Consider the following 14,817-nt stretch of genomic DNA (forward strand, 5'->3'; position numbering starts at 1 on the left):
GAACTTGACCTGCCTGCAGACAAAAGACGAGTTTGTGCAAAATTTCAGCACGATTGCTTCATTATTGAAGACTGTAGCGTGATTACAACAGACAGACAGACAGACAGACAGACGGACATCGTTATATCGTCTTAGAATTTCTCCCTGATCAAGAATATATATACTTTATATAGTCGGAAATGGATATTTCGATGTGTTACAAACGGAATGACAAACTTATTATACCCCCGTCACCATTCTATGGTGGTGGGTATAATAATTGTTACATAGATTCTGTTTTTATACCCTGCGCCACACTGTGGAACAGGGTATTATAAGTTAGTGCATATGTTTGCAACACCCAGAGGAGACGAGATAGACATATGGTGTCTTTGGCAAAAATGCTCAGGGTGGGCTCCTGAGTCGATATAGCCATGTTCGTCTGTCCGTGAACATATTTTTGTAATCAAAGTCTAGGTCGCAGTTTTATTCCAATCGACTTCATATTTGGCGCAAGTATGTGTTTTGGCTCAGAATAGAATCCTATTGATTTTGGAAAAAACCGGTTCAGATTTTGATATAGCTCCCATATATATATTTCGCCCATATGACTCACACGGCCCCAGAAGCCAGAGCTTTACCCCACTTTGCTTAAAGTTTTGCACAAGAAGAATAATTAGTACTACAGTCAAGTGTGCCAAATTTTATTGAAATCGGTGCAGATTTAGATACAGCTCCCATATATAGCTTTCGCGCGATATGGACTAATACGGTCCCAGAAGGCAGAGTTTTACCCCAATTCGGTTGAAATTTTGCACTAGGAGTACAATTAGTAGTGTAGTCAAGTGTGCCAAATTTGGTTGAAATCGGTTCAGATTTAGATATATCTCCCATATATAGCTTTCGCCCGATTTACACTCATATGACCACAGAGGCAAATTTTTAACTCCGATTTAGTTGAAATTTTGCACAGGGAGTAGAACTAGCATTGTAGCTATGCGTGCCAAATTTGGTTGAAATCGGTTCAGATTTAGAGATATCTCCCATATATAGCTTTCGCCCGATTTACACTCATATTACCACAGAGGCCAAGTTTTAACTCCGATTTAGTTGAAATTTTGCACATGGAGTAGAATTAGCATTGTAGTGTATGTGTGCCAAATTTGATTGAAATCGTTTTAGATTTAGATATAGCTCCCATATATATGTTTTTTCTGATTTCGACAGAAATGGTCAAAATACCAACATTTTCCTTGTAAAATCGCCACTGCTTAGTCGAAAAGTTGTAAAATTGACTCGAATTTCCCTAAACTTTTAATACATATATATCGAGCGATAAGTCATAAATAAACTTTTGCGAAATTTCCTTAAAATTGCTTCAGATTTAAATTTTTCCCATATTTTTTTACTAACATTGTGTTCCACCCTAGTGCATTAGCCGACTTAAATTTTGAGTCTATAGATTTTGTAGAAGTCTATCAAATTCTGTCCAGATCGAGTGATATTTAAATGTATGTATTTTGGACAAAACTTTATATATAGCCACCAACACATTTGACGGATGTGATATGGTATCGAAAATTTAGATCTAAATACAAAGTGGTGCAGGGTATAATATAGTCGGCCCTGCCAGACTTTACACTTTCCTTACTTGTTTTTTACTAAAATTTTGTTCCACCCTAGTCGGCTAATGCAGACTTAAATTTTGAGTCTCTGTAGAAGTCTATCAAATTCTGTACAGATCGAGTGATATTTAAATGTATGTATTTGGGACAAAACTTTAAATATAGCCACCAACACATTTGACGGATGTGATATGGTATCGAAAATTTAGATTTACAAAGTGGTGCAGGGCCCCTCCCGACTTTAGACTTCCCTTACTTGTTTTATTTAAATGGATTGACACATGTGCCAAACTCAAACACAAACTCACATATTTATCGAGAAACAATCAAACATAAAAAAAATGTAACTTCGTTCTCACATACTTTCAACAATGCAATTTTCTTTCGTATAAATGTTTTTCTCTAAATTTTATATTGGTTTTAATTATTTGTAACTTGTCCACATTTAATTTTATCTATCTGATGTACGTTAAAGTCTATTTGACTTTTTTTACACTTCCTGTGTTATGTTTATTACACCTTGGTTTCGTTTACAACAATTATTGGTTAAGTGTTAATGTTACAGTTTATTTTTGTTGTCCTTTTTCGAGTTGTTTTTCTATTCTTTACACTCAATTGGCGTAATGATTATTACCATAATTATCGAAGTATAAATCGAATGAAATTAAGAAAACAATTGTTAAAAGGTTTTGCTATTGGATGAAAATGGCGAAGGAAAATACATATGAAATGGAAATTTCCAATATTATCTGTGAAGGTTAAATTGAATAAATTGTTGTTATCTATGTTTTTATGAGATATAAGGACTGTGTTTTCATATAAAATTGGGACTTAAAAATTTAGAAAAGGGCCCATTCTATTGTAATGAAGGCATGATATAAATGTAGAATACGATAATCGTACATGGTGGTGTATACGTGATATTAAATTTTTGTATAAAACTCATACGCCCGCATGTTCGAAAAAGAAATTCAATCAGCTAACCAATTACTAACATAAAGGCAAATGATATAGGCTACTCTTTTTATACCCTCCACCATAGAATGGGTGTATATTAACTTTGTCATTCCATTTGTAACACATCGAAATATTGCTCTAAGACCCCATAAAGTATATATATTCTGGGTCGTGGTGAAATTCTGAGTCGATCTGAGCATGTCCGTCCGTCCGTCCGTCCGTCCGTCCGTCTGTTGACATCACGCTAACTTCCGAACGAAACAAGCTATCGACTTGGCATAAGTAGTTGTTATTGATGTAGGTCGGATGGTATTGCAAATGGGCCATATCGGTCCACTTTTACGTATGAAATTTGGTACAACCATGCAAAAATTGGTCCATATCGGTCCACTTTTACGCATTGCCCCCATATAAACGGACCCCCAAATTTGGTTTGCGATTGCTCTAAGAGAAGCAAATTTCATCCGATCCGGGTGAAATTTGGTACATGGTGTTAGTATGTGGTCTCTAACAACCATGTAGAAATTGGTCCATATCGGTCCATAATTACATATAGCCCCCATATAAACCGATCCCCCGATTTGGCTTGCGAAGCCTCTAAGAAAACCAAATTCCATCCGATCCGGCTGAAATTTGGTACATGGTGTTGGTATATGTTCTCTAATGACCATGCAAAAATTGGTCCACATCGGCCCATAATTATATATAGCCCCCATATAAGCCGGCCCCAGATTTGATCTCCGGAGCTTCTTAGAGGAGCAAAATTCATCCGATCCGGTTGAAATTTGGTACGTGGTGTTAGTATATGGTATCCAAAAACCATGCAGGAATTGGTCCATATCGGTCCATAATTATATATAGCCCCCATATAAATCGATCCCCAGATTTGGCTCTCTAGAAGAGAAGCAAATTTGATCCGATCCGGTTGAAATTTGATACGTGGTGTCAGCATATGGTATCGGTTCATAATCATGGTTGCCACTCGAGCCAAAAATAATCTACCAACATTTTATTTTTAAAGAAAACATTGTCAAAATGTTATTTCTATAGAAAATTTTGTCAAAATTTTTTCTCCGGAGTCTTAGAGGAGCAAAAGTCGTCCGATCCGGTTGAAATTTGGTACGTGGTGTTAGTATATTGTCTCTAACAACCATGCCAAAATTGGTCCATATCGATCCATAATTATATATAGCCCCCCTATAAGCCGATCCCCAGATTTGACCTCCGGAGCCTCTTAGAGGAGCAAAATTTATCCGACCTGTTGAAATTTGGTACGTGGTGTTAGTATATGGTATCCACCAACCATGCAGGAATTGGTCCATATCGGTCCATAATTATATATAGCCCCCATATAAATCGATCCCCAGATTTGGCTTGCGGAGCCTCTAAGAGAAGCAAATTTCATCCGATCCGGTTGAAATTTGGTACGTGGTGTCAGCATATGGTATCGTTTCATAATCATGGTTGCCACTCGAGCCAAAAATAATCTACCAAAATTTTATTTTTATAGAAAACATTGTCAAAATATTATTTCTATAGAAAATTTTGTCAAAATCTTATTTCTATAGAAACTTTTGTCAAAATTTTATTTCTATAGAAAATTTTGTCAAAATGTTATTTCTATAGAAAATTTTGTCAAAATTTTATTTCTATAGAAATTTTTTTTTCTATAGAACATTTTTTCCAAATTTTATTTCTATACTTTTTTTCCAAATTTTACTTCTATAGAAAATGTTGTCAAAATTTTATTTCTATAGAAACTTTAAACTTAATTATATACGTATTTAGTCGGCCTTTTTTAGTTTAATATATACCACGTATGGACTATGTGATATATATTACGGTGTTAGGAAGTTTTAAGATACCTTGCCATCGGCAAGTGTTACCGCAACCCAAGTAATAATATATACCACGTATGGACTAACTAACAATTTAGAAAACTATTTAAGATACCACAACCCAAGTAATTCGATTGTGGATGACAGTCTTTCGTAGAAGTTTCTATGCAATCCATGGTGGAGGGTACATAAGCTTCGGCCTGGCCGAACTTACGGCCTTATATACTTATTTTTATACCCACCACCATAGAATGGTGACGGGGGTATAATAAGTTTGTCATTCCGTTTGTAACACATCGAAATATCGATTTCCGACTATATAAAGTATATATATTCTTGATCAGGGAGAAATTCTAAGACGATATAACGATGTCCGTCTGTCCGTCTGTCTGTCTGTTGTAATCACGCTACAGTCTTCAATAATGAAGCAATCGTGCTGAAATTTTGCACAAACTCGTCTTTTGTCTGCAGGCAGGTCAAGTTCGAAGATGGGCTATATCGGTCCAGGTTTTGATATAGTCCCCATATAAACCGACCTCCCGATTTGGGGTCTTGGGCTTATAGAAATCGTCGTTTTTATCCAATTTGCCTGAAATTTGAAATCTAGAGGTATTTTATGACCATAAAGAGGTGGGCCAAAAATGGTGAGTATTGGTCTATGTTTTGGTATAGCCCCCATATAGACCGATCTCCCGATTTTATTTCTTGGGCTTATAGAAACCGCAGTTTTTATTCAATTTACCTGAAATTGGAAATCTAGAGGTATTATAGGACCACAAATACGTGTGCCAAAAATTGTGAGCATCGGTCCATATTTAGGTATAGCCCCCATATAGACCGATCTCCCGATTTTACTTCTTGGGCTTATAGAAACCGCAGTTTTTATTCAATTTGCCTGAAATTGGAAATCTAGAAGTATTACAGGACCACAGATACGTGTGCCAACAATTGTGAGTATCAGTCCATGTTTGTGAATGGTCCCCATATAACCCGACCTCCCGATTTGGGGTCTTGGGCTTATAGAAATCGTAGTTTTTATCCAATTTGCCTGAAATTTGAAATCTACAGGTATTTTATGACCATAAAGAGGTGTGCCAAAAATGGTGAGTATCGGTCCATGTTTTGGTATAGCCCCCATATAGACCGATCTCCCGATTTTACTTCTTGGGCTTATAGAAACCGCAGTTTTTATTCAATTTACCTGAAATTGGAAACCTAGAGGTATTACAGGACCACAAATACGTGTGCCAACAATTGTGAGTATCGGTCCATGTTTTGGTATGGTCCCCATATAAAACGACCTCCCGGTTTGGGGTCTTGGGCTTATAGAAACCGTAGTTTTTATCCAATTTGTCTGAAATTGGAAATCTAGAGGTATTTTAGGACCATAAAGAAGTGTGCCAAAAATGGTGAGTATCGGTCCATATTTTGGTATAGCCCCATATAGACCTATTTCCCGATTTTACTTCTTGGGCTTCTAGAATCCGAAGTACTTATCTGATTTGCCTGAAATTGTAAATATTCTGGTATTTTAGGCTCACAAAAACGTGTATCGGATTAAGTTTTTATCGGTCCATTTGGCAATGCCTCCATATAGACCGACTTCACTTCTTGAGGGTGTAGAAGGCGCACTGATCATGAAAATTGCTTGAAACTCAATGTAAAATTTCCAGATGTTACTTCTACAGATTTAAAATTTCAAATCAAGACGTTATTTTATAATTTTCTTGCACACTTACAAGAGATGTTAATGATTCCTCTAAAACTCAAACAAAAATGGTTCTTATAAATCCAGAATCTGATATAGTCCTCATAGGTGAAATCTTTAAATTTATCTTCGGGAAGTGTCCTCAAGCCCTCCTGAAATTTCAAAGGAAACCCTAATATTTGGTTCATGGTGGTGGGTATTTAAGATTCGGCGCGGCCGAACTTAGTGCTGTATATACTTGTTATTTTTTTTTTCCAAAACACATAGAATTCCACAACACACACACACACACACACAAACTTATATTTTAAATGAGTGGAAGTTTATTCACACGCGTGCCACTTGGCCACCTCTACTCTCAAGAGCTATAGCAGAAAAAAAAGTATATACAGTAGTAAGTTCGGCCGGGCCGAATCTTAAATACCCACCACCATGAAACAAATATAATAGTTTCCTTTGAAAATTTCTTGGGGGTTTGATGACAGATATTTTCCCAAGCAGATCAGTTCAACCAGTAAGCTTCCAACAGATAAATGTAAAGATTTTACCTATGAAGACTACATCAGATTCTGAATTTATAACAACCATTTTTTGTTTGAGTTTTAGAGGAATCATAAATATCTCTTGTAAGTGTACAAGAAAATGATGAAATAAAGCCTTGATTTGAAATCTATAATCTGTAGATTTTCATCCCAATTATTTAAATGATTACGAGAAGTAAAATCTGGAAATGTTGCATTCAGTTTCAAGCAATTTTCATGATCAGTGCGAATTCTATACCCTCAATAACTGATATCGGACTATATGAAGGCCTTACCAAATGGACAGATAAAACTAAATCATAAACACTTTTTTATGGGTCTAAAATGCCAGTATATTTTCAATTTGTGGCAAATCGGATAAAAACTACAATTTCTAGAAACCCTAGGAGTTAAATCGGCAGTTCAGTGTAATGGGGGCTATACCAAAACATGGAAAGATACACAAAGTATTCAGCACATTTAATTGTAGTTCTAGAATCTAGACCCCAAATTGGAGGGCCGGTTTATAAGGGGGCTAATCAAAACATGGACCGATAATCACCAATTTCGGCACATGTCTTTATTTTCCTAGAATACCTCTAGATTTCCAATTTCAGGCAAATTGGGTAAAAACTACGGATTCTAGAAGACCAAGAAGTAAATCTGGAGATCGGTCTATGTGGAGGCTATATCAAAACATGGACCGATAATCACCATTTTCGGCACATCTGTTTATTTTCCTAGAATACCTCTAGATTTCCGATTTGAGGCAAATTGGGTAAAAATTACGGATTCGAGAAGCCCAAGAAGTAAAAACGGGAGATCGGTCTATGTGGGGCTTTATCAAAACATGGACCGATAATCACCATTTTCGGCACATCTCTTCCTCTTTTCCTAGAATACCTCTAGATTTCCAATTTCAGGCAAATTGGCTGAAAACTACGGATTCTAGAAGCCCAAGAAAATCGGTTAATATGGGAGCCACATCAAAACATGGACCGATATTCACCATTTTCGGCACATCTCTTTATTTTCCTAGAATACCTCTAGATTTCAAATTTCAGGCAAATTGGATAAAAACTACGGATTCTAGAAGCCCAAGGAGTAAAATCAGTAGATCGGCCTATATGGGGGCTATATCAAAACATGGACCGATACTCACCATTTCCGTCATACCTCCTTAAGGTACTATAGATTTCCGATTTGAGGCAAATTGGGTAAAAATTACGGATTCTAGAAGACCAAGAAATAAAATCGGGAGAAAGCTATATTCGGGAGCTATATCTAAATCTGAACCGATTTCAACCATATTCGGTATGGATATTTATAATGTTAATTCTATTCCATGTGCAAAATTTCACGTAAATCGGAACAAAAAATTGGACTCTGAGGCCATAGGAGTGTAAATCGGGCGAAAGCTATATATGAGAGCTATATCTAAATCTTAACCGAATTAACTGATATTTTGCAAAATTTACGAGACTCACAAAATATTCGATTATACGAAATTGGAAGAAGATCGGTTGATAAATACGTCATTTATGACAAGATCGGTTATAAATACATATGACAGCTATATCTAAATATGAACCGATTTTTTCCAAAATCAATAGGGATCGTCTTGGAGCCAAAAAAGGACGATGGGACTTAAACTGCAAGCTGGACTTTGCACACAAAAATACATCAACGGACAGACAGACAGACAGACAGACAGACGGACATCGCTAAATCTATTCAGAATTTAATTCTAAGCCGATCGGTATACTAAAATATGGGTCTATGACTTTTCCTTCTCAGCGTTACATACAAATGCACAGACTTATTATAGCCTGTACCACAGTAGTGGTGAAGGGTATAATAAAATCAAAAGGGCCATTTAGATGTTTATGATAGCTTAGAAAATTATTGGACTCTGAACGTATAAGCGACATTAATTAATATACCCACGTATACCCACCGTAGGCCAACTCTTATGGGACAAAGTAAGTAAAGATGAACTTTTAATATTTTTCTAAAATCTCTTTAAAACACCCCCCAAAATTGTCACTTAATGTAATTAGATCCCAAAATGTTTTAAAATAAATCGTTTCTCATTGTTTTTTCATACAATAGCATTTTCTTATCATTCCTCATGTTGTGTTTGTTTTTCAAATCTCAAAGTTGTGTATAAATCCAACTAAAAAAAAACAAAATTTGAATGTAATTTTTTTCCATAATAATTGTATCAAATGTAAATTTTGTACTAAAACCAAAATGTTTTGTATTAATGTAAGAATTGAAAATTCGTTTTAACATTATCTCTAAAAAAAAAAATAACAGCATCCCCATAAGTCATAAATTAGTTTAAAAAGAAAAAAACTTAAAAAAAATATAAAACTAAATATTTCTTACAATTGTGTATGTCCCTCTCTAACATATGAATGTTGTTGTTGATCTGTTGTTAAAAATTTTTTCTATCTCTCTTTCTCCATATCTACCACTCGAACGTCTCTAACCAAACCAAACCAACCAATCAATCAACCACCTACCTGTTTGTTCCATATGTTCATCTTGTATTGGTAATGATGTGTTGTTGCATAATCCTCTTACCACCTTCAATAAAATTCCAAATAAATTTGTGCCATTTGTTTGTTTGATTATCAACCATTTCCGAACTATGTATTGTCCTATATTACAGGATGCTCAGGAGCTCAAGAGTCACGTACCACAAATCGAGTGGATGAATCACAGCTGGTTTTGAGAATTCATCGAGGCAGACCATGCTCAACGCCACAGAGGACCCCTCTGTCGGTGCACTCAATGTCATCTACTTTGAGTGTGAATAGCAATAATGAGGAAATGTTTCCATTGCATCATCAGACGACGACGGCGACGGCGACATCGGCATCGTCAACAGCCATGACAATACCCAAGAGGGCCACCTCCATGAAAGTTCCTAGGCAGAGGCATGAGAAAATCTCCATCAAGGTGTCATTTCCTTCATCGGAAAATATGCTAGACTCAAATACTTCCATTAATAGTACACCGCCCACATATGCCTCAATAGTGACCACTACAGTGGCTGCTCAAGCGAGTGTCTCACCCTTGACAAATGGCAGGAGAAGTTCATTCAAAAGTAGCCTTGTTAATATAGGAGAGACCACTTTCAATGTGGATACCGCAGGTGCAGAGACGCAAACATCAACACACACCTCACCCTCGGGCCCGGGCACTTCGCCCCGCCCCATGGAATCACATCCCAATCGTTTTAATTTCACCGGCAAAAGATCCGATAATAATAAAAAACATCGAGGCAAAAGATCGGTGAAATTTCAAGTGAAACGTTTCAAAGTGGAAACCAAGGCCGCCAAAACTCTAGCCATAATTGTGGGTGGTTTCATCTTCTGTTGGTTACCATTTTTCACCATGTATTTGATACGGGCCTTCTGCGACCACTGTATACAGCCTACAGTATTTTCGGTGCTCTTTTGGCTAGGCTACTGTAATTCGGCCATAAATCCCCTTATATATGCCTTGTTCTCCCATGAATTTCGGATTGCCTTCAAGCGTATTGTATGTCGTTGTGTGTGTACTCGCAGCGGTTTTAGAGCATCAGAAAATTTCCAAATGATTGCTGCTCGAGCTCTTATGGCACCGGCTACATTCCATAAAACCATATCGGGTTGTTCCGACGATGGCGATGGTCCCGATTTTAGCTGACTAATGATGGACGATTATGAAGCACCCACAGTCGCCCAGCAGTCTACACCATTGCATAAAGCATTATCACTGCCAGATAAGAAGATGGAAAATGCATCAATAGAGGAAGAAAAGAAAGAGGAGAAACGACAGCTGCAACAGCAACAACAGCAGCAGCAACAAGAACATGATCCCACGGGCAGCATTAGAGGTGGTCGTCGTGGTGGATTTTGTAAAGGGAAAAATTTATTTTAATTTGCTTTTATTTCAATAACAAAGGAGTGTCTTAGATTTAAGTCAAAACAGTAAAAACTATGTGTTTAATATTTTATTATATAAAGCAATAAATATTTAATAAAATTATATCATAAAAGCGTAACCCGGCCCGCTTCGCTGCGCCTCCCGAAGCATATTTTCGTTAACTTAGTCAACCATATCCTTCGATCTGAAAACAAATTCGATTCAAGATTTAAACCCTTTTAAAGAGTAGGGTCCGGGGAAGTCTGGCACAAAAACTGAAGTACTGATTAATCACTCCATGGTTTCCACACACGTGTCCCGTCCATTTCATAAAAAATCGGACTACTTGCTTTTTCGTTTATATACAAAAATAGGGCGGTTATGCAGATGTAAAACGAAGCGACTTAACAAACTTCGGGTGGGGGTGTTCTCTTTCAACCAATTTTTTTGTTTTTCAATTGTTTTGTATTCAAATCGTTGGACATCCTTCTATATTTCCTGTGAATTTGAAGCGTGATTTATCAAGGGGAGGTATACTTCTCCTCAACATACCGTCCAATTAATCGGAAAAAGTAAAAGTACTGGAAAATTGATCATATTCACATTTGTTAAAATGTTGGATACGGAGAAATGCCTTTCCAAACGGAAACCGAAAAATGAAACACCCTCTACTTTGCCTGTCAACTTCATGTAAATTTAAGTTTTTCTTAAATTTCTTGTAATTTAAGTTAAAAAAAGTCTGGCAGAAGCCTGTGGAAAAACATAAAATGATGTACCGAGTTCCCATATATCGACAATCTTCTACTTTCTATTTTCAAAAAAATCGGGCCAAAGGGAACGCCCCTCCTTCGCTCCTCCCCAATCAGATATCGTAAATTCACGTACCCTATATTCATTACACAAACTACCCAACTTCACTATTCCGCTTCCCCAACCAGACATCGAAAAATTATGTACCCTGTATACATTTAATCATCTTCTCCCAATTTCAAGTAAATCGGAGAAGGTTTGATTTTACTCCATTTTTTTTTTTTGTAAAGGGACATCACTTTCCCTGCAAATTCCTAGAAAATCTTTGAACTTTCCTTCAAGTTTCATAGTGTAAGGCAAGGAGAAGGTTCCCGTCCAAATATCCAAAAATCAAGTACACCATATTGATTTCATAACCTTCCCCAACGGCCTTTGTAAATGTCCAGTACACTTGAGGATTCTAGTTTTTCTTTTGCAGTTTTAGAGGAGATCTCCCTTCCCATCCCAATATCGAAAAATTATATAGCGTATATTGTGTAGACGTTCCAGAAAATCTCAAGCCAATTAACATATAAGCTCAATTTTAAAACTGCAGGGTATGGGAGGCCCCTCTTCCGTTCCGAATATCACAAAATCAGATATCCATTATAACAATATAACCTACCCCACATCCTCTGTAAATTTCAAATAAATTGGAAAAGTTTAATTGTTTCACGGTATGTTCTTAAGAGAAATGAGGTCTCTCTGTGCCCTTTTTTTTTCCCGACCAAATATTAAAAATGCATATACCTCATATAAATTTCATAATCTCCCCCAAGTAAAATTTCAGCAAGTCGACAAATTTTAGTTTTTTCACTGTACTATAAAAAAAAAGTTGGACAAAGGGGAGGTCCCCTCCTCTGGCTTTTTGCCCAGACGCCCCTTTCAATCTTTACTGAAAATTTCAAGAAAATCGGATAATTTTGTTCCAATTTTCAAAAGTTCGGGCAAGGAGAAGGTCCCCTTCCAGACCAAATATTAAAACATTAGGTACCCCGTAATAAATTCATAACCTCACGGCGTTTTCTCTGTAAGTCTCAAGTAAATCACAGAACTTTTGTTTTTTACTGTACTTTAAAAAAAAAATCGTACAAAGGGCAGGCCCCCTTCCTCGACCAAATATCGAAAAATAATGTAGCTGCTCTTTGCCCAGACGCCCCCTTCAACCTTCACTGAAAATTTCAAGCAAATCGGATAATTTTGTTCCAATTTTCAAAAAGTCGGGCAAGGGAGAGGTCCCCCCTTCCGGTTCAAATATTAAATTATTAGGTACCCCATAATAAATTCATAACCTCACGGCGTTTTCTCTGTAAGTCTCAAGTAAATCACAGATTTTTTGTTTTTTACTGTACTTTAAAAAAAATCGTACAAAGGGTGGTCCACCACCGCGACCAAATATCGAAAAATAAAGTAGCGGGTCTTTGTCTAGACATCGCCCTTAACCTTCCTTGGAATTTTTACCCAAATCGGAGAACTTTGGCCCAATTTTGAAAAAGTCGGGCAACGGGGATGTCCCCCTCCCCCACCATATATAAAAAAAGAGGTTTCCTATTTTCACCACATGATTACCCTCTACGTTCTCCGAACATTTTTCATGTGAAAAAATAAAATTATTTTATAACAAAAGCAACTGCAATGAATTAAAATTATAAATTTTTGTAATGTGCGTTGTATGTAAAAAAAAGATTTCCCGCTTTTCCATTGAAATTTGATATCAAAAAATGATGTACCCTATTTTCACCACATGATTACCCTCTACGTTCTCCGAACTTTTTCATGTGAAAAAATAAAATTATTTTATAACAGCAATTGCAATTAATTAAAATTATACATTTTTGTAATGTGCGTTGTATGTTAAAAAACATTTTCCCGCTTTTTCATTGAAATTTTTCTTAAATTTTCGCAGAGCCCGATACCTTACCAACGAATGTAAAATGGAAATCGGTTCGTGCGTTCTAGAGTTAAAGCGTCAGGAAGGAAAACCCGACTTTTTTTATATATTAGATTAATAATAAAATTATCATTTATCCCCAATTCATGAAGCACCGTTAGTGCTACGTTAGCTAACGAACTTTTAAACCATACTGTGGACATTTCTGTCACCTTGTATATATATTTCATATGTCAGTTAGGAACTTAGCTGCTGATTTTTCTGTTAAATTTATCCGGAGAGAAGATATTTGTTATTTACTTTCTGTTAAGTGGCAGTTAAAGCCTAACTGAGCTACATGAAAATGGCCGTAAATGTCAAAATTGAATTTTTCACTTACGTGGCCAAATATAGAATTTTCTATGTTATCTTTCAAAAAACTTTATCAAAAAAATTTTAGATTTTTTACAAATTATTAGAATTTTCGTACGAACTTATTTTTGCCGTTTGGTGCTTAGTTTTTTTACCGACCAACTCCAATAACTCTGCTAAAACATACATACATAAATTTTCACCAAAATTTTTCCAATTAAAGTCTTAATTGAGTTCAAAGAATAAAAAAAATTAATTGAAAGAAAAATCAATCACAAAAATTAATAATATCAATTAATTTTTCATTTCTGAGTTTGAAGACATTTCAATTAAAAATAATTGGATCATTTAATTTCGTGATTTATGTTTGTGTAAGTTTAGATCGAAATTTAAGCTTGTTTCTAAAATATGCTTCGTTAGAAATCTTCTTAAAAATCGCTCTATTAGCATTTATCTTTAAATTCTTGAATTGTGATGCTATCGAAATCCAGTGTCAAAGCACACACTAATATCTCCCTCTTTTAAAGAAAGGGGGGAAAGCCAACTTAAGTGTTTTACGGCCATTTTCATGTAGCTCCGTTAGACTTTAACTCCCAGTGAACATAAAGTAAAATAGAAATATCCTCTCTCCGGTTAATTTCTACTGAAAAATTTTTAGCAGATAAGTTTCTTACTAACATCTGGAATATATAGGCAAGATGACAGATTTATGTATAGTACGGTTAAATAGTTCGTTATCTAACGTAGCCCAAACGGAGCTATATGAAAATTGGTTTTTTTTTCTGTATAATCTTAATTGCAAAGTTAATGAATCAATCATTGAAAGAAAAGCCTATACACGCAAAAAAATAATTCTCTCCTCCCAAACGAAATTTTAGACAAACAAAGTTCGTTTCTCATTTGCTTTTCGCTGTAAGGAAGTGTATTTGGAAGAAAAGTATATACTTTTTGTGATAAACGTTTATTTTTTTCCAGGATGTAAAAACAATTTCATAAAGACTAACTGAAAAAAAAAATTTCTTGCTAATTTCATTTTCCCTCACATCTTTCTCACATTCACGAGGTTTTTTAGTTCTTAACACCTTTTCCTGTAATACCAACAATGTAGAAAAAATTATACGATTTTATAAATTTTTAAATCTTTTTACCTTTCGCCTCGACGGAGAATCGAACCGCGGACCATGCACTTTGTAAGCCAACACACTAACCACTGAGCTATGTACCTGTTATGGTCATCAAT

The 14,817-nt window shown here is 35.8% G+C and overlaps 1 protein-coding gene across 2 annotated transcripts in view; it reads left to right on the top strand.

The window, feature by feature from the left end:
* The window catches only part of Oamb (Octopamine receptor in mushroom bodies), a 501,549-nt gene that overhangs the window by 435,062 nt on the left and 51,670 nt on the right, over positions 1-14,817 (top strand). The window contains exon 8 of one of the 2 annotated variants that reach the window (XM_075292479.1): positions 9,306-10,685. The exons of the other annotated variant lie outside the window; for it this stretch is intronic. Coding sequence (XP_075148594.1) covers positions 9,306-10,327 — 1,022 coding nt within the window. The 3' untranslated portion in view covers positions 10,328-10,685. Of the gene's footprint in view, positions 1-9,305; positions 10,686-14,817 lie in introns of those variants that run through there. 2 annotated transcript variants of the gene reach the window in all.

The sequence above is a fragment of the Haematobia irritans genome, chromosome 1 (assembly GCF_050003625.1).
Source record: "Haematobia irritans isolate KBUSLIRL chromosome 1, ASM5000362v1, whole genome shotgun sequence".
NCBI lineage: Eukaryota > Metazoa > Arthropoda > Insecta > Diptera > Muscidae > Haematobia > Haematobia irritans.